General features: G+C 36.8%; 1 protein-coding gene across 2 annotated transcripts in view; it reads left to right on the top strand.

The window, feature by feature from the left end:
- The window catches only part of CDH18 (cadherin 18), a 177,452-nt gene that overhangs the window by 91,830 nt on the left and 64,480 nt on the right, over positions 1-21,142 (top strand). For both annotated transcript variants that reach the window (XM_054191265.1, XM_054191264.1), the window contains exon 4: positions 14,888-15,055. In XM_054191265.1, coding sequence (XP_054047240.1) covers positions 14,888-15,055 — 168 coding nt within the window. The remainder of the gene's footprint in view (positions 1-14,887; positions 15,056-21,142) is intronic.

The following is a 21,142-nucleotide window of genomic DNA, read 5'->3' as shown; positions in this document are numbered from 1 at the left end:
TGTAAACCTGAAAGTACAAAACGAAGGCTATTTTTGCATTTTTCAATGACTGTAGATAAGAATGATAGGTAGGAAGAGGAAAAGGAAAGAGGATCTGTTATTTTTTTTTTTCCTTTTTTACAGTACACACTATAAAAGTTTGTAATAAAAAAGTGTATAAAATTGTGGCACTTGTGACTTGGTTCATAAACTTGTGCAACTTTACTCACTGTAGGTGGGATCTTTGACAAAGTCCTGGTTTACCCAAGGCTGATGACAAAACATAGGTGGAGTTATTCCTAACTAAGTCTTGCTTCAGTAAGAGCTTTTAAGTGTCAGCACTTGTATTTTCAAATGTGAGCTTTGTCTAAATTCAGGATAGTGCCAAATGCAGGCAAGCCCCAGTTTCAAATCAAGAAGTGTTAAATACTAATAATGTCCTAGCAGAGGCTGACCACCTTGAAGAATAATGTATTCAGTCAAATCAGAAAGAGAAACAACTTTGTAAAATTCTGTCCTGTCATGGAGTGGTCATATTTTATGTTTTGTGTGACCTTACTGTGGTGCTTTTTAATTTATTGTAGTGTAAGCGTGCCTCTTTTCAAGAAGCTACACCACTTCACTAATTCAGTGGTCATTTTATTGATAGCAATGCATCTGTAACAATAGAACAACACAGACTTCTGTTTTCAGCCAACTGTAAGATTTATTGTACCTCTAGGTAGAAAGTTATCTTTTCTCTGACTAGATCAATATCTTACTCTCAGGTCAACAAATCCTGATTGAATCTCAACAGAAGTCAATAGCTACCTATTATATCACCTAATAGACAAAGATTTTGTGGGTGTTGGGTCTAAGAAAGAAAATAATGTTTGTGAGCGCGTGTGTCAGAAGTTTTATTATAGGATTTCTTTAAATCTTATCAATATAACATCATCTTTTAGTGTGCATCAGACAGTTGAGAAAACTGTGGTACAAGTAATGCTACCACAGACACATTTTCAGCATTCAAAAATATCTATTTGTGTTCTACCATGGTTCATTGGTCAGTATTCTGTTTACCCAGAGTGCACTTAGACATTTTTTCTCCCATGCAGAATTTGAGAATATTTGTGAGAATAGATCGGGATCATTGTGAGAATAGATCGGGATTTTGTTGCAAGTACTAAGCAACACTCTGATGTACCAAACCTAGCACTAAAGCAACTTCCAAAATGAAGAATTTTTTGCTGATGGTATTTCACTAATTGTTGAATTTAATGATTTTGCTTTGAACAAACGTTAGCTTGCATGGTCACTATCATAACACGTCAAGCAGAAATCATTTCATCATAATTCGAGTACCTAGGTGTCGTGATTTCAGTTGGGACAGAGTTAGCTTTCTTACTAGCAGCCCATGCCGAGTCCAAAACATAGCACTATACCAGCTGCTAGTAAGAAAGTTAACTCTATCCCAATTGAAACCACAAAAAACTAGGATAAATGAAAAAAGTATTTCACATATCCATATTGACACCAGTCTCATTGTATTTCATTTGCACTTTACAAACAAGCATACTTAAATGCTCAGTAGGGTTGCACTCTAACTTTGTTTAACAATTACTTATAAATTATGCTATACTGCTGTAAGGTCCTTAACGTGTTACACATGGGTCAGTGAAGCATTGCGGTGAAGTGGAATTCTCATGGGTATGTAATGAGTAAGTATCACAGGGAGAAAAGAACACAACCACCAATAAATGCTTGGTCTGTTGGCTAAGCAAGTTTTCTTACTAATAGATAATCTGAATCATATGTCTAGACCCTATTTGTCAGTTGTAATTAAATTGGTGAGCACAGGAAATTTTGTCCAAATGTGGAATCTTTCCAAGATTGTAAGTTGCATTCAGTTTTTTAATTAGCAGGACACCATTTTGATCCTATTTGAAAGTTTTTTTTGACATATCTATAATCGTTGTCTCTCTTATCAAGATGATCTACTTTGAAAAGAAACCAAAATATTATTCAACATAATGGGCAGCTGTGTTAATTATCTCCAACTATTTGGATACATTATCATGAACTTATTAAAGACAAAAAGTTAAATTTAATTTGCATTAAAGTCTAATTTAATGATAGTAGATGAGAAATATGAGGTCAAGTCTGGGCTTCATCTTTGTTTTTCTTTCCATTATGAAGGAAGTAATAAGGAGGTTTGGATTATGAGTAAATATTAGCAGCTTTAACCTTCAGCTGTCTATTATTTTGCCATTTTCATACAAACTATAGATTAAATACATTTTTATGGAGGTCTGACAGTAAGTGACATTACATGAAGCAGTGTTTGTTACCAGCAGACAATATTATTTCTATTTTAAGAGAGGGTTATTCCCAAGCTTGTGAATATAGGTGGGTAGTTTTCAGATAGTTTTAAGCTCTTTCTTGTCAAATGGGATTTCCTTTGAGAAGATTCCTGTACTTAATTCCCATCTGCTATGTTCAGGTGTTACTGAATGCATCCCCTTTTTACTTAATTGTTTTGTTCATCATGTGTCATAAGGTTGTTACTTCTCACCAAGTATTAAATACACCTATAAGAAGTTTATATCTGAAGTTGCCTTATCTTCACACTCACATCATTTGCTTGGTTCCTCTGGTTCCTTACTTAACAAGTAGTCTGTTATGGAGAATTCAACAATATCTAGCAGCATTAAGTTCTGTTAGTCATGTATATCCGTATCTAGGTATGTTTCATAGCTATACTCAACTTTAATATGTTAAGTGTTTCATTACACGACCTGCAGTCACTTGCTACCATCTTTGAGCGAACAATTATCCTTTTTCTTCCCGCCCTAAGTTGGGTACAGATGCTTTTTTTTTTTTTTTTTAAATACATTTTAAAATGAATTGCCAAAAAAGAAAAATAAATTTTCAACACAACAGTGCCATCATACTTCTGTAGGCTTGCCTCATGCGGTTTTGCCCAAGACACATGCCTACTGCATTAACAGGAACACATCAGAGTTTGAGTACGGTATTGTTGAAGTTGTAGAATCTCATTACTTAGCCCTGTTTGCTCCTACCTATATGTCCTATATGTTTCTTCAGAACTATAGAAATGTCCCCAATTCAGATTCAGTTCCAAGGAAATCACATGAGCCCGTGCAAATTCACTGAAGTGTCTTCTGTTATAAATAGAATTATTTCATCATGCACAGTTATGCGGAGAACTAGCATATAGTGGCATGTTGCTACTAGGCAAAGAATATTTGTACTCAAGTCAAAATCTGTCTTTAAGGCTTAATTCTACCCTTCCAAATCTCATCTCCAACAGTTTTGTGTAGAAAAAAAAAAAAAACAAACAAAAAACCCATCTTCAATAACTGAGAAGCAATTTTAGGAGGGGTCAAAACCACTCAGACAGAAGATTTGCTTGAAAGAATGTTTAACTCTATTTTGCCATCTGAAAATTCATAGGAATTTATGTGTAATTTATACTTCAAAAGACACAACTTGTACATTTTCAGGACATAACATATTGAGAAATGATTTCTGAAAATGGAGGAATTATCCCCTTTGTGAACTCTTTTCGGAATCTGTACATAAATAAAAAATATCAGAATTTTCCTGTTTTTCACCCTGAAATGTTGCCTCTTCTAGAAACAGGATTAGATAAATGGAGAACTATAATTATTGTCCCATCCCAAAACTAGGAGAGTGATAGATTCTCCTTGAATAAAGAAGTAAACAAGGAAATCTGCAGACTGTAAATGCGTGTCAGTTTGCTGGAAGGCCAAGCAGAAGGAAGTCTGTAACATAAGGCTGGCAAATTTTGGAAGAAAAAAAAAAAAAAAAGAAAAATAGAGAAGCTGAGAAAGAATTTAGCCAGTATAAAAATAGAAATAGCAATGATGCCTTTCAATGTGTTTTTCTGGAAAATAAGTCATGTTGAAGAAACCTGATTTCTTTGTTTTATGAAATGTCAAGTTATACTGAAAAAGATAACTACAGTGTCACATGCCATATTTCAGTTAAATACATAGCAATAAGTAGTATCAACAAAGCTTATACTAAATGGCTATGAACTGGCTACCTGGGAGGCAGCAAAAAGTTGTCATCAAGGCAGAATCATCATGAAAGGAAGAGATTCCACCAGGGCTCCACAGGGATTGGTGTAAGACCAGCTCTATTCAGCTTCTTTCTGTGTGTATTAAAAGTAAACGTAAGACTACTGCTGATAAAATTTTTGGATGACACAAAAATGGCAGAATGGTGATTAAAGATGACAACAGCACATTCTATCAAAATAACCCAGATTGTTCAATAACCTGTGCCACTTAGTGCAATAAATGCAAAGTCCTACAATTACAACTGAGGAGGGTGGGACTGTATTCAGGAGAACTATAACTATGTAAGCTAAGAGTAAAGCAGCTCAAAATGGGTTCCCAAAGCAGTAATGAGCAAAAAAAAAAAAAAGTCCAATATAACCCTTAAATAGAGTTTTTATCTATTGTAAAAGATTAGAAAAGTTAAATTTACATCAGAGGTTGGTAATGGGTGGGTAGCATTGTTGAAATAACAGTATTAATTTCATTTGTTGGAATTTAAAAAAAAAAATGGAAATCTGAAAAGAGCAAATGACACTATAAGTTTTTAAGCTGTATAAGGCTTTACAGTGAAAAGTTTTTTGCTATTTAGTTTATCAGAAAGGTTAGCTTCATGAGAATATAGCAGTACTTTTAAAAGGAGAAATACTGGGAACTAATAGTCTGAGAGAGAGTAACAAGAGTCAATGGTTTGAAACAGAAAGTGCACACTACCAAATAAAGGGCAGATCTTTGACTTTATGATTAATGGCTGGAATATTAAGTCAAGGAAAAAAGTAATAGTTTCTGCCTCTGGATCACTTCAGTTCAAAATGACATGCTTTCAGGAGGACGTACTTTAGCCAAAATCAAACTGCTAGGTTCAGTAAAGCGCTAGTTCAGTTAATGGTCTGAGTTCTGTGGAAGTTCTGGTGGTCCCATCTCTCTTTGAACAGTGAATCCATTAGATAAAGAATTCACCATTAAGCTTGAATACCTTATTTTTTTGAAAGAATGTATTTTGACTGCAGATGCATAAGGTTGTGTAACCTGGGTTTGTTAAAAGGGTTTGGGTTGTGATTAGATAATGAGATCTGCACCAAAAACAGTCAGTTGGTTGAAATGTTCAGTTTTCTGAAAAGTTTGATGCAGATGTTTGGACCAAAGTGAAAAGCTGACGTTTACAGGAATGACAACAATTAGTGGAATAAAACAACAATCCACTACCGTTAAACCCAGAAAATATCCCTTCCGTAGCATACTGATTTGGAGGTAGAAGCAATCTGAAGACAATGGGATAAGTACAACACTTCAGTGGAAAAATATCCCTGATAATAGTGTCCTGATGATTAAACCAGCCTACAAGAGGCTGAGAGAAATGTACTTTAAAAAACTGTGAACCATACTAACTGAAACAGATATGGCAAACCTGACATCCATGGACATATGCTTTAACTGTTGGCAAGAGAAAAAATGACAACTTCATGGTCAAATAGGGTGGCCACTTGCTATGGTATTTCTGTAACAGACATTCCTTTGGTTTGCAGAAATTGCATATGGCACATTAGAGTTTCTTGTCTGCTTTCTGGAAGGCAGCATGGCAGCAAGTTCTTAATTTGATTGATTTTTTTTTTTCCTGGGGGGTATCCATTGTAATATAATCAGTCTGCTTAACACCCTTTTCTTTCAATACCAAATGAACATTATTATGACCTACTTTTTTAAAATAAAAGTATTACTTTCTTTTTAAAATTACTTATTTTTCAGCAATTTCTATTTTTTTTACAGCAGTTGTCTTTCAATGTTGGATTCGTGTATTTTATTTCAATGATAATTTTCCTTAAGAAAGGGCATAGTGTCTTTCAGTACTACAATCATGACCATAGAAGAAAATTGACCATTAATTGTCATTTCTATAGTGCTTTGACTTTTAGCTGTGAAGTGTACAGTGATGTCCCTGTAAAGGAGCAAAATGTATGATATTAGTTATATAAAGCAGATCTGCCTCAAAGGCCTCGATTAAAAACATCTGTTATAGAAGCATTCAGAATGTGGGGTATGACCAAAATATTCATATTGCCCATTTTATTTACAGAAATAGTTTGAACTAAATTCACTAAATACAAGTCAAAGTCTATTAGGAGTTATAAATTGGAAGTTTATTTTTAAGTTTTAAGAAAAAGGAAATGCATCTGCTGATTGGTACTTGCTCAGTATTTGTCCTAAAATGCAAAAAACACAAAAAACATACTTCTTTCTCTTAAAAAGGGATGTGTCTAATTCTTTCAAGGTAGAATAATATTAGATTTTGAAATCTTTTTGAATATATACATTATATTCAGAATTATATTAATATATACAATATATTCAGAATATTAAGTTACAATAAAATAAGCTAACTACATATCCTAAAGCAAAGCAGTGATAAAAATAGAGCTTTTATTCACAAAGTAAAAATAATTTTAATGAAATTGCCATCTGCGATAGTTTATTTTCCTCAGTAATTAATAAAATAATACATTTTAATTAGTTATTAAATAGATATTTAAAAGTTTTTTGAGCCACTTACTGGTTGTGATCATAAGAAGACAGATATATAAGAAAATACGTTGTGGGGCATTTAGTGTGACCTACTGGCCCTTCAGAAATTCTCTAGTGACCAGAAACAAAATGGAAATTTTCCAAACAAAAAAAATCACTTGCCCATGACAAAGTTATTTGTCATTAAAGTGGAGTTGTTTTGTTCTTTGTTTTGTTTTCTTTTGTTTTCTTTTGTTTTCTTTTGTTTTTCCCACTAGATAGAAAAACTTTGAGCTCAAAATATTAAAATGAACCATGGTTTATTCTGGGAAGGTTCCATTCACACATCATGCAGGAGCAGGCTGTAAGAGAAAGCTGACTAAAATTCTGTAGTCGTTACTGAATCTAAAAAAATATTTTATTTTGTATAAATAATAAGATAAATTATTTCAAATGTACCAGACTGTCAGGTAAGTACATAGTTAAATACTTCGGTAAATGCACAGTTCGGCACTTGGCTCTGGCACACATTTTCTTAATATTTGTCTGCGCTTGAATTAAAAAGTCTTGATTTTTACAGTCTCATTTACAGTTGAGCCTTCTGTTGTAGCTCTTCTTACATGCAAGTAAAATGATTCTTCACAGAATGCTAAAAAAGACACCATGACGCATTGTCAGATGCTGCAGAGCTATCTTAAAGAAAACTTGGGGGGAAAAAAAGAAAGGAAATGACTACATTTCAGTATGAGGAATGAATTTGGAGAATCTGAGTGAAGAAGGAAGTAAAACTTGCCAAAAATAAACTTATTTTCAGGGCTCTCTCAAATCCAGAGGTGTTGGGTAAAAGGAAAGAAAAGAAGCTATCCACAGTAGTAGACATCTCAATCTTTTTCCAGAGCTTGACATTTCAATGTTCTTCTCAATCAATTTTATCTGATGTTTTGAGGATAAATGCAGGACCGTCATGAAGAAATTTCCTGATTGCAAGAAGTTGTGAGCAATTGCCAGTACAGAGGAAGAAGATTATGTCTTTGAGGGCAAAAGCAAGAAGAACATAATGAAGTTTAATAGCCTTATATAGTTGTTGTGGTGTAACCCCAGAAAACAGCTAAACACCACACAGCTGCTCTCTCACTCCCCACTGGTGGAGAGAGAATTAGAAGAGTAAAAGTGAGAAAACTCATGGGTTGAGATAAAGACAGTTTAATAAGTAAAGCCAAAAGCACACACACCAAGCAAAGCAAAACAAGGAATTCATTCACTACTTTCCATCGGCAGGCAGGTGTTCAGCCATCTCCAGGAAAGCAGGGTTCTGTCACGCATAACAGTTACTTGGGAAGACAAAATGCCATAACTCCAAATGTCCCCACTTTCCTTCTTCTTCCCCTAGCTTTATATGCTGAGCATGACATCATATGGTATAGAATATCCCTATAGTCGGTTGGGGTCAGCTGTCCCAGCGTGTCCCCTCCCAACTTCTTGTGCACCCCCAGCCTACTTGCTGGTGTGGTGGTGTGAGAAGCAGAATAGGTCTTGAAACTGTGTAAGCACTGCTCAGCAGAAACTAAGATATCCCTGTGTTGTCAACACTGTTTTCAGCACAAATCCAAAACGTAGCCCCATAGTAGCTGCTATGAAGAAAATTAACTCCATCCCAGCCAAAACTAGCACAATAGTAAAGGTCATGTTGCAGGACTAATTATAAGACTACCTGGACGACCCTCTTATTCATATTGTTTAGTTTTAGTTCTGTGAGGAGCAGGGAGTTGGACTCGATGATCCTTATAGGTCCCTTCCAACTTGAGATATTCTGTGATTTTACAGTAATGCTTGTCTCATTAATTTGGAAGAGTCATTGTTGTAATTAGAAAAGGTGGTCATAAAATCTTTCCTGGAACATAGGTAGCTTTCTGGTCATACGTGGTCAAGGAAGATAAATTCAATTGCAAAATGTGCTTTCCAAGACGGTAGAAATTGTCAGAGATTGACAGAGAAAAAAACCCGAAAAATTAATGTCATTTGGATGTGAATAACGTTAGAGAAGAATTTAGACAAAAAAAAGTGTGTTCTGAGAGAGCCTTCCATGTGGGAAAACATGTTGCACATGATTTTAAGATGAAAATAGCCATGACTAAACTCGGCAGGCCAGAGGTCCAGAGCTGTGTCTTTCTCGACTGCATTCCAATAGATCCAAACCACCACATGTTGTACATGATTTTTGACAAAGCAGTCAAACTTCTATAAAGATTCTTCTTGAAATACCAGAAACAGGGTGGAATGTCCCTGTAATGATATATGCGTCTTGCTTTTTTTTTTCTTGATTTCCTTTCTTAGTAAAGATGAATAAATATTGGAAACATAGCTGAAAAGTACTCAGTTAACAGTGTCACAGTGTTGCCTAAAAAATATGAGGTGAAATTAAGACTGTTTTTAAGTTCAAAAAGCCTGTGACAGTTTTCTTTTTCATTTTCTTTCCTCACTGTTTTAGACAACATCTTTTTTTTTTTTTTTTTTTTTTTTAATTCTAAACTTTGGAACAAGTTAAGAGGCTCACAATCATTTAAAAAATATTTCAGGGCCTTAGGGCAACTGGTAAAGGATCAGGAGCTCAGGTTGTGTTTTCCTCCATCCCTCTGACATCAGCGATGGACGAGGGAATATATAGGAGGAGTCAACAGGTCAACTCATGGCTCCAGGACTGCTGTCATAGACAGGGCTTTCGGTTTTACAATCACGGCTTGGTATATGAGGCACCAGAGCTGCAAGCAGCTAATGGGATGCACTTATCCCAGAAGGGGAAAAGGATTCTGGGGCAGGAGTTGGCAGGCCTCATTGATGGGTCTTTAAACTAGATTTGAAGGGGGAAGGGGTCAATAAATTCATGCTTGCATGTGACAAACAGTGGGGCAGCACATCAGGGGCAGAGGGATGGAGTTCTAGTCAGGGCTCTCAACTTGTTGCCCTAAGGCAAGCTGGAGATGACGCACTGGGACAGCCCAAGGGAATCAAGGGGGATTTGCGCAAAACGGCGACATGGCCAGCCCAGCTGAAGTGCCTCTACGTGAATGCACACAGCTTGGGCAATAAACAGGATGAATTAAGGACCACTATGCTGCTGGAAAGCCATGACATAGTGGCCATTATTGAAACTTTGTGGGATGATTCCCATGACTGGAATGTAGGGACAGACGGATACAAGCTCTTTAGGAAGGACAGGCAAGGTAGGAGGGGAGGAGGTGTTGCCCTCTACATCAGTGACCAGCTAGAATCGATGGAGCTCCACATGGGGAAGGACGAGGAGCTGGTTGAGAGTGTATGGGTTAAGATTAAAGGGAAGACAGGGGAAGGCGATGTTACAGAAGGGGTCTGCTACAGGCCACCTGACCAGCAGAGCCAATCAGATGAGGCCCTCCATAGGCAGATAAAAGTGGCTTCGTGTTCACAGACCCTGGTCCTCGTGGGGGATTTCAACCAACCTGACATCTGCAGGAGGGACAACACAGCAAGGAACCAGCAATCCAGGATATTCCTGGAATGCATCGATGACAACTTCCTCCTCCAAATTGTAGAGTAACCAACAAGAAAAGGTGCTATGCTGGACCTCATTCTCACCAACAGGGAAGGGCTGGTGACCAACGTGAGGCGCAGGGATAACCTTGGCTGCGGTGACCATGAAGCGATAGAATTTAAGATCCTCAGGACAACTAGGAGGATATATTCCAAGCTTACGGCCCTGGACTTTAGGCATGCAGACTTTGATCGCTTCAGGGATCTGCTGGCCAAAGTGCCGTGGGACAAAGCTCTAGAGGGAAGGGGGGCCCAGGACAGGTGGTCAGTATTCAAGGATCACCTTCTCCGTGTCCAAGACCAAACTATACCGACAAAGAGGAAGGCAGGAGAGAATGCTAGGAGACCTACCTGGATGAACAGGGAGATCCTGGACACACTGTCACACAAAAAGAAACTTTATAAGGAGTGGAAGAAAGGACAGCTGGAATGGGGGGCATGTAAGGAAGCTGTCCAAACAGCAAGAGACCTGGTGAGAAAAGCTAAAGCTCAGTCAGAATTAAATCTAGCCAATGAGATCAAGGGAAACAGCAAAAATTTCTATAGGTACATTAATAGTAAGACCAGGGAGGGTGTGGGCCCTCTCAGAAAGGAAACGGGGGAGACGGTGACAAGTGATATGGAGAAGGCCGAGGTTCTCAATGACTTCTTTTCCTCAGTCTTCACTGGCAAGGGCTCCAGCTACACTCCCGGAGTCACAGAAGACAATGGCAGGGGTTGGACAGAACTGCCCATCGTAAGTGAAGATCATGTTCGTGACCGTCTGATGAACCTGAAAGTGAACAAGTCCATGGGACCTGATGGGATACACACATGGGTACTGAAGGAACTGGAGGATGAGGTTATTAAACCATTCTCTATTATATTCCAAAAGTCATGGCAGTCTGGTGAAGTCCCCACTGCCTGGAAAAGGGGAAATATAATCCCCATTTTCAAAAAGGGAAAGAAGGAGGAACCAGGGAACTATAGGCCAGTCAGTCTCACCTCCGTGCCTGGTAAGATTATGGAGCAAATCCTCCTGGAGGCACTGCTGAGGCAGAAGAATAACGAAGAGGTGATTGGGTACAATCAACACGGCTTCATCAAGGGCAAATCGTGCCTGACAAACCTGGTGGCCTTCTATGAGAAGGTCACAACATCAATAGGCAAGGGGAGAGCAACTGACGTCATTTACTTGGACCTGAGCAAAGCCTTTGACACTGTCCCGCATGACATCCTGGTCTCCAAGCTGATAAAATATGGCTTTGTGGAGTGACAATTCAGTGGATAAAGAACTGCCTTGATGGCTGTGCCCAAGGAGTGGCTGTCAATGGGTCCATGTCCAAGTGGAGGCCAAAGTGGAGTCCCTCAAGGATCATTACAGGGACTGGTCTTGTTTAACATCTTCGTCAGCGACATGGACGGTGGCATAGAGTGCACCCTCAGCAAGTTTGCCGACACCAAGCTGTGTGGGGCGGCTGACACGCTGGAGGGAAGGGATGCCATCCAGAGGGACCTTGACAGGCTGGAGAGGTGGGCCCATGCCAATCTCATGAAGTTCAACAAGACCAAGTGCAAGGTCCTCCATCTGGGTCGGGGCAATCCCAAGCACTGATATAGGCTGGGCAGTGACTGGCTTGAGAGCAGCCCTGAAAAAAAGGACTTGGGGGTGCTGGTAGACGAGAGGCTCAACATGAGCTGTCAGTATGCACTAGCAGCCCAGAAAGCCAATCGTATCCTGGGTTGCATCAGGAGAAGAGTGGCCAGCAGGTCGAGGGAGGTGATTCTCCCCCTCTACTCCACTCTCATGAGACCCCACCTGGAGTACTGCGTCCAATTCTGGAGACCCTACTACAAGAAAGATATGGACGTGCTGGAACGTGTCCAGAGAAGGACCATGAGGATGACCAGAGGGCTGGAGCACCTCTCCTATGAGGACAGACTGAGAGAGTTGGGGTTGTTCAGTCTGGAGAAAAGAAGGCTCCGAGGAGACCTTATAGTGGCCTACCAGTATCTTAAGGGGGCCTACAAGTAAGCTGGAGAGGGACTTCTTAGGATGTCGGGTAATGGTAGGACTGGAGGGAATGAATTAAAACTAGAGATGGGATGATTCAGACTGGACGTTAGGAAGAAGTTCTTGACCATGAGGGTGGTGAGACACTGGAAGAGGTTGCCCAGAGAGGTGGTGGAAGCCCCATCCCTGGAAGTTTTTAAGGCCAGGCTGGACGGGGCTCTGAGCAACCTGATCTAGTGGGAGATGTCCCTGCGCATGTCAGGGGGATTGGAACTAGGTGATCTTTAAGGTCCCTTCCAACCCTAACAATTCTATGATTCTAAGTTTTTGTAATCAAAAACTTGCCCATTTTAATTTACTTGTTTTTCAGAAAAGAGAAATCTGGTGCAAGTAGGAGAGATTAAATGGCTAGTCATCCACAAATCCTTGTTAACTGTCTACAAGCATTGATTCAGTACCATATTCCTTGAAGCAAAAAGGAAGAGGAAAGTAATTGTAATTCAGAGGAATTTCTGTTTGTATAATTTAGTTTAAAAATATGACTAGTGTAGTTATGAGGATTGTACAGAAGACACATGTTCCACTGTGAAAAATATGATCTGTATCAAAATGAAATGGAATTTAAAAAAAAAATAAAAATAATCCCATACTGCCTCCATGCATATACATGAACATCAAATGTTCCAATAGATTTGGTTTCAATGTGAAAAATTGAAGCAATTTATTTGAAAACTGTCAAAGCAGGACATTTTTAATTTTAATACTTTTCTATCTTCCTTTTTTTTTCAGCAAAATGAAATTTCAGAACTGTAGTACCAGATTTTGTGAACCATATTTATTTTGATAAAGTAACATATTTAAGCCATATCAGTTCCTTTTTATCCAAATTTCTCCTTGACTTTCAGTTATAGTATCTATAAATTGTGGTTAATTTCAGTATATCATGGTGAAATTTGTGAAAAAGAGCTGTTTACAACTGTGTCATTTAGAGGAAAAACTAGAACAGACTGGTATACTATTTTTAGCCAGCTTGTCCAGAAGCTACATTTTTAATGAAAAGGAATTTGTAGTGCAAAATTGTGTTAAAATCATTACGAATCTTCAGGGATACTTTAAAATATTATTCTTTGTGGGTAGTTCTATTATTTATGTGTAATTTTTTTTCAGAATAGAATGGAAACAATGGTATAAGCTACCTGAAAATTTCCATTTCATATGTAATATTGGCTAAATGGGTTTACTGAAGAAATGCAAAGGAAGTGATTTTCAAGTACAAGAAAAGTAGTGTTCTGGAAATAATTTTTTACGTCATCTGAGACTGTGGGAATCTAAACCCTTGAGAATCATGCTGTACAGCAGGTTTTCTAGAAGAGCAAGGCTCTTAAGTTTTTTTGTGTTAATGGCTCTTATATGTTTAAAATTTACCCATAAGCAATATCTGATCATGCTAAGGTATATTATCTTACTAGTTTAAGGGTTTCTTACTCAGTTTAAGAGTCCAAAACCAAGTTAAGCTAAAAATTTAGGGTTTTGAAAATTTAATGTTAATAAATTTAACATTTCAGATATTTCTTTATTTATTTCTATGTAACTCGCTCCAGTCTATCAATGTCTTTTATGTACTGGTGAGTCCAGAACTGAACCCAGCACTCCAGATGTGGCCTTACCAGTGGTGAGCAGAAGAGATGGATCCCCTCCCTTGACCTGCTGGCAACGTTTTTCAAAATGCAGCCTTGGATGCCGTTCGCTTTATTTGCTGCAAAGGCACATTTCTGGCTCAGAACCAACTTGAGGATCCCCTAGATCCTTTTCTGTAAACCTGTTTCCCAGTTAGTCTGTCCACAGCATATACTGGTTCCCTGTCACAAGACTTGACATTTCCCTTTATTGAACTCTACGAGTTTTCTGTCAGCCTATGATAAAAGAAATTACCAGGGGCTAATTTGCAGGCATCATCATGAGTGAAAAATACCCCATAACTGAAACTGAGCCCGCAAGGTTGACTGTTCCTACTTTGTTGTAATCTTTGCTTCTGCATGTGTAATTGACTAAATGTTAAAAAAGTTTGGATGGTGATGGATAAAAATAAATAGAATCTTAGGATCACTCAATTTTAACTTTCTTTCTATACTGTAGTTAATAATAGCTTATCTTTCATTTTACAGACATGTATTAGGTAAGTCAGACTTGTGAACATAAATGTATATGACCGACGTGTATCAAATAAAGTATAGTTTTTTTGAGATTTTTCAATTAAGAAATTTTGACTTTTGGGTAGTTTTAAGAATGATGTCATATTTTAATACGGAATGTAACTTTTCTTAAAAAGGAATTTGTGTCTTCTTCAGTGGGCTAAGAATTCCTATTCCTTAATATTTATATTAAGTAGCTATTTAAACAGTTACAATAGATGAGAAAACACTGGAGTTTTGGCAATGTACCTTTCAGCTGGCACTATTATATAAGTTGGATCAATTATTTATTAATATAATAGTTGGTTTAGTGTATATCATTTTAATTTCTTCATATCCTCAAGCAAGTTGGTTGTCCAGCAGCAATTAACATTGTTTTATATATATATATATAGTTATATGTATATATATAAAAACCCCACAAACGATTGATTGTAGAAAAGCTTTTCATTTCCAGAAAATCTGTCATGCCCCACCTTTCCTGAAAAGAAAGGCAATGCCCAGTCTTTCCTCTTGCTAGAACAAGCTAATCCTGACCTTTCTTTTGTTTGTTTGTTTTCTTTCCGTCACAGGAGTCATCAGGACTGCCTTGCACAACATGGACAGGGAAGCCAGAGAACATTATTCCGTTGTCATTCAAGCCAAAGATATGGCTGGGCAGGTCGGAGGGCTGTCAGGGTCAACAACTGTAAATATCACACTCACTGATGTCAACGACAATCCACCCAGGTTTCCTCAGAGTATGTACAATTTCACCCTATAATTGATTTGAAAATTGTGTGGACTTTCAGCGCAGTAAGAAGCTATTAGTGGAATCCAATTAGTATGCAAATTCATGGGGAGAAGGCAGCTCAGGAAGTGTTTGGATTCATCCATATTTTTCAGTTTTCCAATGTTTTCAGATGAAGCAGAGATAGCATAGCTAGAATATTGAAACCAGTGAAGAATCCTTTTCATTAAACACTCAGTAAGAGCGAGATGGGTGACAAAGGAAAACTTTTGTCATATATGGGTTATTCTCCAGTCCTTTTTGAATGTATATTTCAATAACTGTGTGATTTTGATCCCACAAGTCAATTTCATTGTTCCTATGGCAGACAACACCAAAAGGTAACATATTAAAAGATTGGATCCAGCATGCCTTTGGCTGCTTCCATGCATATCTATCAATATTTTTCTTCTGTTTATTTCTCTATACCCATGCAAACTTTAAAGATCACTTTTTACATTACAAATGGTCAAAGCCTAAGCTGTTTCTCACTGTTGTTGAGCTACGGTGGAGTTTGCCTTTACGCTAGTTAAATGAATTGTTGATGTTGTTGTTAAACTGAATGTACGGACATGCATATATGAAAAGTATATGCTAGAATACTCTTAGAATATCTTAATATGACCACTAATAGGAGTTTGTTTCTATCCAACTCATGGTGTGCACATTGATCTGACAGAGCAGCTGGAGTCTTGTAGGAATTCTGAATTCAGTTGACAATTCGTTTAAAAGTCTTCTGGAGTGTAATTGCATTGCTAAACCTTCTTTCCCTTGCAGATTGTCTCAAGGCCAATAAGAGCATTGTAATCTGGACTCCGGCATTGCATGATCCCTTGTAGAACATAATGGACTAGTAGCTATAGGTACATCCACCGAGAAATGCGTTAAGCTGTTTGAATGAGAAGATTTATAAACAATAATAGAGATTGCAAAGCTCTGGGGAAGAACAAAGCTCCCTGGCAATACTCATTATGTAAAATCCGGTCAAGCAGTAAGAAGGCTCATTAAAAGTATCGTAAAAATGAATATTTTTTCTGTGCCTCACAAACACGTAAAAACATAAAACCTTTGAAACACAGCCTTAAATAAAGTATCTTTGGTTTTATGTTCCACAGAATTGTCATTACATCCATCACTCTATTTAGTACTTCCTAACTATTGGAAAGGCAAAAGGTAAGGCATATCTTTGAACAAATATAACATCTAAAATAATTAAAGTAGAAAAAATGTCCCAAGTTTCCTGCAAACTCAGAGACAAATGAATCCCTACTTTTCAGGTTTCAAGAACTGGCCTCTTTTATTTTGAATAGAAGGTTTAGGATATTAAACTGACTGGGAGGTGGAACTGTACATTGGCACATATATTTCTTTACCTGTATTAATATTTTTTCTGAAATTAAAGAAATAGAAAATGTTCAGTTTATATTCAATACATTTTAAGGGACTCTAATAATTGCAAAAAATAACATTGAAAACTACAAAACATAATTTTATATTTAATGAAAAGACATTATTTAACAAAGCAAAGTAAAAAATTGTATTTAACATTTATCATTTTTAACAGAAAATACTAATCCTAGAACAAATCTTGTAGAGTACAAACATTTGCTTTATCTTTCTTTACACAAGATTCCTATACCACAGTTATGGCTGTAACATTGCTTTTTAATTCCTTTTCAACAAGTATAATTTAAACCCTTTGCAAAAAAATGGTAGCTGTATGTTAGTAATACAGAACGGAAGGATAGACAATCTAAATTTATGCCATTTTAGCATCATGGACTATTACAGTAATACATGAGCATTGCACTGATAGAAATAACTTCATTGTTTATTTTTCTTCTCCTTTCTTTGGATACCATAATTTTCAGTTAAATTTCTCTTCAATTTCCTGATTAGACAGAATGCTAAATGAGACTTACTGAGGCTTGTCACATTCAGAATTGAATTCAAGGAAAGTGCTAACCAGAACTGGGAGAGGCTGAGCCTCAGCTAAACCGCACACTCTCTTTTGGTTAGTTTCCTTTTCTCCATTACCATACTTGTGAGTTTTAAATCTGACTCTAACTGTATGAGTACTTTACTTGAGCACATTCTGTGAAGTACATCTGATTCATGCTTTTATTATTTGTTTAATTTAGAAATATTCTTTAAAGTACATATTTAAAAGATCCTATCTTTCTGGCTTTGGTAGATCAGTGTTCATTAGAGATGCATATGAACTCAGGTATGCAGGATTTGTCACCCTTAAAGAAATACTTTAAAAATCTATTTAAAACTTAGAAATAGAGGTTGTAAATATATCTACTTAAATGAATTTACTTTGTTTTTTCTGTACTCACTCTAAATATAGCTGACTTTCTTTCAAACGCATTACTAATATACTTCCAAAATATCAAAAAGTCTAGGAGGAAGAGTATGAAACATTACTGAATAATTTTATCAGTCTGATGGTTGCAGTTCTGAAATACATAGTAATAATAATCTCTGGAATAGGAAACATAGCTGAAAAATTCTGCTTGCAAAACACAGTAGTATGTCTCAGGACTAGGCACACGGTTTTGAATTCAGCAGAATAACCTGAAACCTCAAATACATTTTGCTTATCAATTAGGACATCTTGTACAATACTGATTTCTTTTTCTTTGTTACTGTAGATTTCCTTTCTTTAGAGAGTCCAGTTATAAATGAACTATCTATTTAATGTAAGCTGACAAACAATACTCTGCATAGGAGGTGTTTTGCTTTTCAATAATCAGCATCTCTCAGTCCGTGTTGGTTTTACCATTGATGGATCCACTTCATTGATGACTGAGGGAGCTAATTTCATAGTCATAAATTTATTTCAGTAATCTGATAGAAAATTCTTCATCTACTGATGACACTGTTATCAGCCTTGAATTACACCAGAATTTTCTGTATACTTTTCTGTCATTAATTCTCTTTGGTCTTGTTTAGGATTAACAGATTCTGCATGTTTTGCTTTGTTTAGGATGAATAGATTTTGATTGCATCAAGATCATCACACTAGATAGATACTTCCACTGACATGTTTTGTACATGAAGTACTAAAGATTACACTCTGGACAGTATGTAGGAAACCTTTAGTTATTGTGTTTAGAGTCTAATTTTACAGGGAAATTATTTCCTTGTTACCCCATTTGTAGATTTTGTCATTTAATACATCTAGCTCAGTTCTTTAGGATAAAGCAGAATTTAAAAAAAAGTCATGGCTTAAAACATTTTTATGAAGCTTCATTGTTGAGGCTTGGTTGTTTCATGGCAGTATATAGTATATAGTGAAATTATGTGTGTGGGTAACTAGTTTGACTTCACTTTTTACTGTGTCATTGTATGAAAAGTACATAGCCATGTTTAAATAGGAATGTTGTATGAAGATACTCCAGTTAGTTCTGAAAAAGTAAGGTTACATCCCAGAAGGAGACGTTAACTCTGTTCTGTGCTAGTAAGGTGTCTACTATCCAACCTTGTTAATATAACCCCTTAGCTAATTAAGAACAAAAGTATCTGCTGTTGATTTTCTTTTAGAATTTGTACTCCAATGTGGTCCTTTCCATATCCATAGTTCCACATAGTACATCCAGTTCCTATGATCCAAATACGTAACCATCAGCATCCTCTCGCTGCTGCCGTGCACTGTAATGCTGTCCCATCCTCCTGTGGTGGGACTAGTCCAGAGCCACCTGCCTGCTGAGTGACGCTTGGCTGCTGCCAAACGAGATCAGTAAAGTGCAATTTTCTCTGATTTTCTTTTAGCAGGTGTTTCTCCTTTATTCAACCAGTAGTTGTTCAGAAGCTGGTAGAATCCTAATGTCTTTGAGGCCTCTGCCCTTTTCTTAGATTTGCCTGAAATTAGACAGGGGTTAAAAGTTACCGCAGACTATTGAATTCAAAATGATAACAGAAGTTGTGTGTCCTCAGGAAACTAAGATTTAAAACAAAGCAAGAAAAGTACTTGATGACTGGTTTGGCTTAAGGTTGATGACATCTAATCAACTGCACCTTTATAAATTAGATTTTATTCACACCTACTAATTGAGTTCCCTGGTCATTGTGGTTTTTTATGAGATGATGGTGAGTCCAATGTCCAGGGTGAAGTAGGAAGCATTTTATTCCAGAAATTGTTCTACATTTAAATGTTGCTTATTTAACAGGATGCTTTTTCATTATAATTAGAGGAATGCCTTTTTCATACTTCATGCTGCAACACTTACTACTTTGTGACTATTGCCAATAGCTACTAGCTATAATATACTGAAGGTAAAATGTATTGTCCCAAGTATCAGTTATTGCTGAAGAGATGCCTAGGTCTTTTAGTAAGACCTTAAATCAGTCCAGAGAGACAGGTAGAGTGTTGGTTTAAAGCTGGATTTGCAAAGAATCCTAATATTTTGTTCTTCAGAAGATATATTCCTGCAATAACTTTATTTCCTTTCTTCAAAAGTGAAGCTACCATCCTGCAAATTTTATTTTAGTCTCATTTTTCTCATCTCTGTGTTCCACGGACAAATTTTTTGTACTACCATATTCTCTGTTTCCGCAGGTGGTTCACAATTTAGGATGTGCTTTTCTAGAATTATAGTTTACATATTACACTTTTTATCATATATGTGTTCAAGGATGTCTAAAGAAGTACAGATTATAATCATACTGTATGATTATTCTTTCCATTGGTAAGATTTAGGCAGGATCATTCTTCCTTCATAGCAGTTAGACAAAGCCGGCATCAGAAACAGCTCTTTGGGTAAACAGTAGACAGGATGAGTCTGGTGTGCCTGATCAATCTACTGAAAGGCAATTATTAACACCTCATTAGAAGACAAAATGAGTAACATATATGCACATGCCAGGGGAAGTGTGACAAAATGAAATATTTCTAGGTGATAAGGAAATACAGCAGCCTATATTAATTTTATGTCCAAAACAGGTAGTACTTAAAAATTAAATGTAGCTTCTTTTTAGTACTGTTGTGAAATTGAGTCAACATAATGAGATTTAAAGGATGGACTCTCATGAGCAAATTTAAGGGCTGCTGAAAGAGTATTCCTTTTGTTGCATTCTTAAAACAGCTCTGGTTAATACGGAGAGTTTTCTGCAAAACTGAATTCTCGCCCAACATGCTAATCTCAACTAACTTCACATATAAAGATTAATCCAGAACATTTTAGTATATAATTAGGAAATCTCAGATTACAGGGGAACTTTGATATGAAAAAGACATAGAAATAACTACTTGTAACCTAGAAACTCTAGCTGTTAGAGCTGATCAGATATAAACAGTATTTCAGTATAGACTTTTAAAATTTTAATGTTATCTACATAAATCAGGTTTTAGTTATTTGTGTAAGAAAAGAAGGGTAGCAAGATTTTCTTTTGTCAAGAATGTTGTTAGGACTATGTTTAAGGTTGCTGTAAAAATCTGGCAATGCATTTCATGGGATGCATACATTTTAGAAGCTGTATTCTTTGTTAAAGAAAACAGCTATTAAAATTGATTATAGTACATATTCACGTAATAGTCACATGGCATAAATTTGGTGCTAATGACTATTTTGCTTCTCTCATATTGTTAAAGGTGGATAATTTCTTAAATTAATTGTGTTTATAAGGTGTGTGCTCAGGTTCCAAAGTGAATGACCACTGAGTGACATCTCCTTTGTGAGTATGGTTGGTGTTCAGTATACTGATTTTCTGCCTTTACAGAGAATCATCTGTATCTGTAAATCTCCAAGCCCCCTGACCTTCATTGTTCTATCTTTAGAAAAGTCTAATGTGTCACACCAGAAACTGAACGTGGGGCAGGTAGATACGAACTAGCAAGCTTTCCTTTCTGTCAGTTTACAGAACGTGAGTTTCCTTCTAACTCTGACAACCAGGAGCCCATATAAAGGTGAAAAATGCTATAACATGCTTGTATTATCCCATGAAAGTGGGGTAAGACAAATATGTTGCTTTTTTGATTCTCCAGAAGAAATATCTAGAATAAACTGCCGAGCAAGGCTGCTGCACAAGGACAATGGGCTGTCTAAAAAGCAGC

Source organism: Rissa tridactyla, chromosome 2 (genome assembly GCF_028500815.1).
Source record: "Rissa tridactyla isolate bRisTri1 chromosome 2, bRisTri1.patW.cur.20221130, whole genome shotgun sequence".
Classification (NCBI taxonomy): domain Eukaryota; kingdom Metazoa; phylum Chordata; class Aves; order Charadriiformes; family Laridae; genus Rissa; species Rissa tridactyla.
Note: the sequence above shows the minus strand (reverse complement) of the source record. Positions and strands in the feature narration are given on the sequence as shown.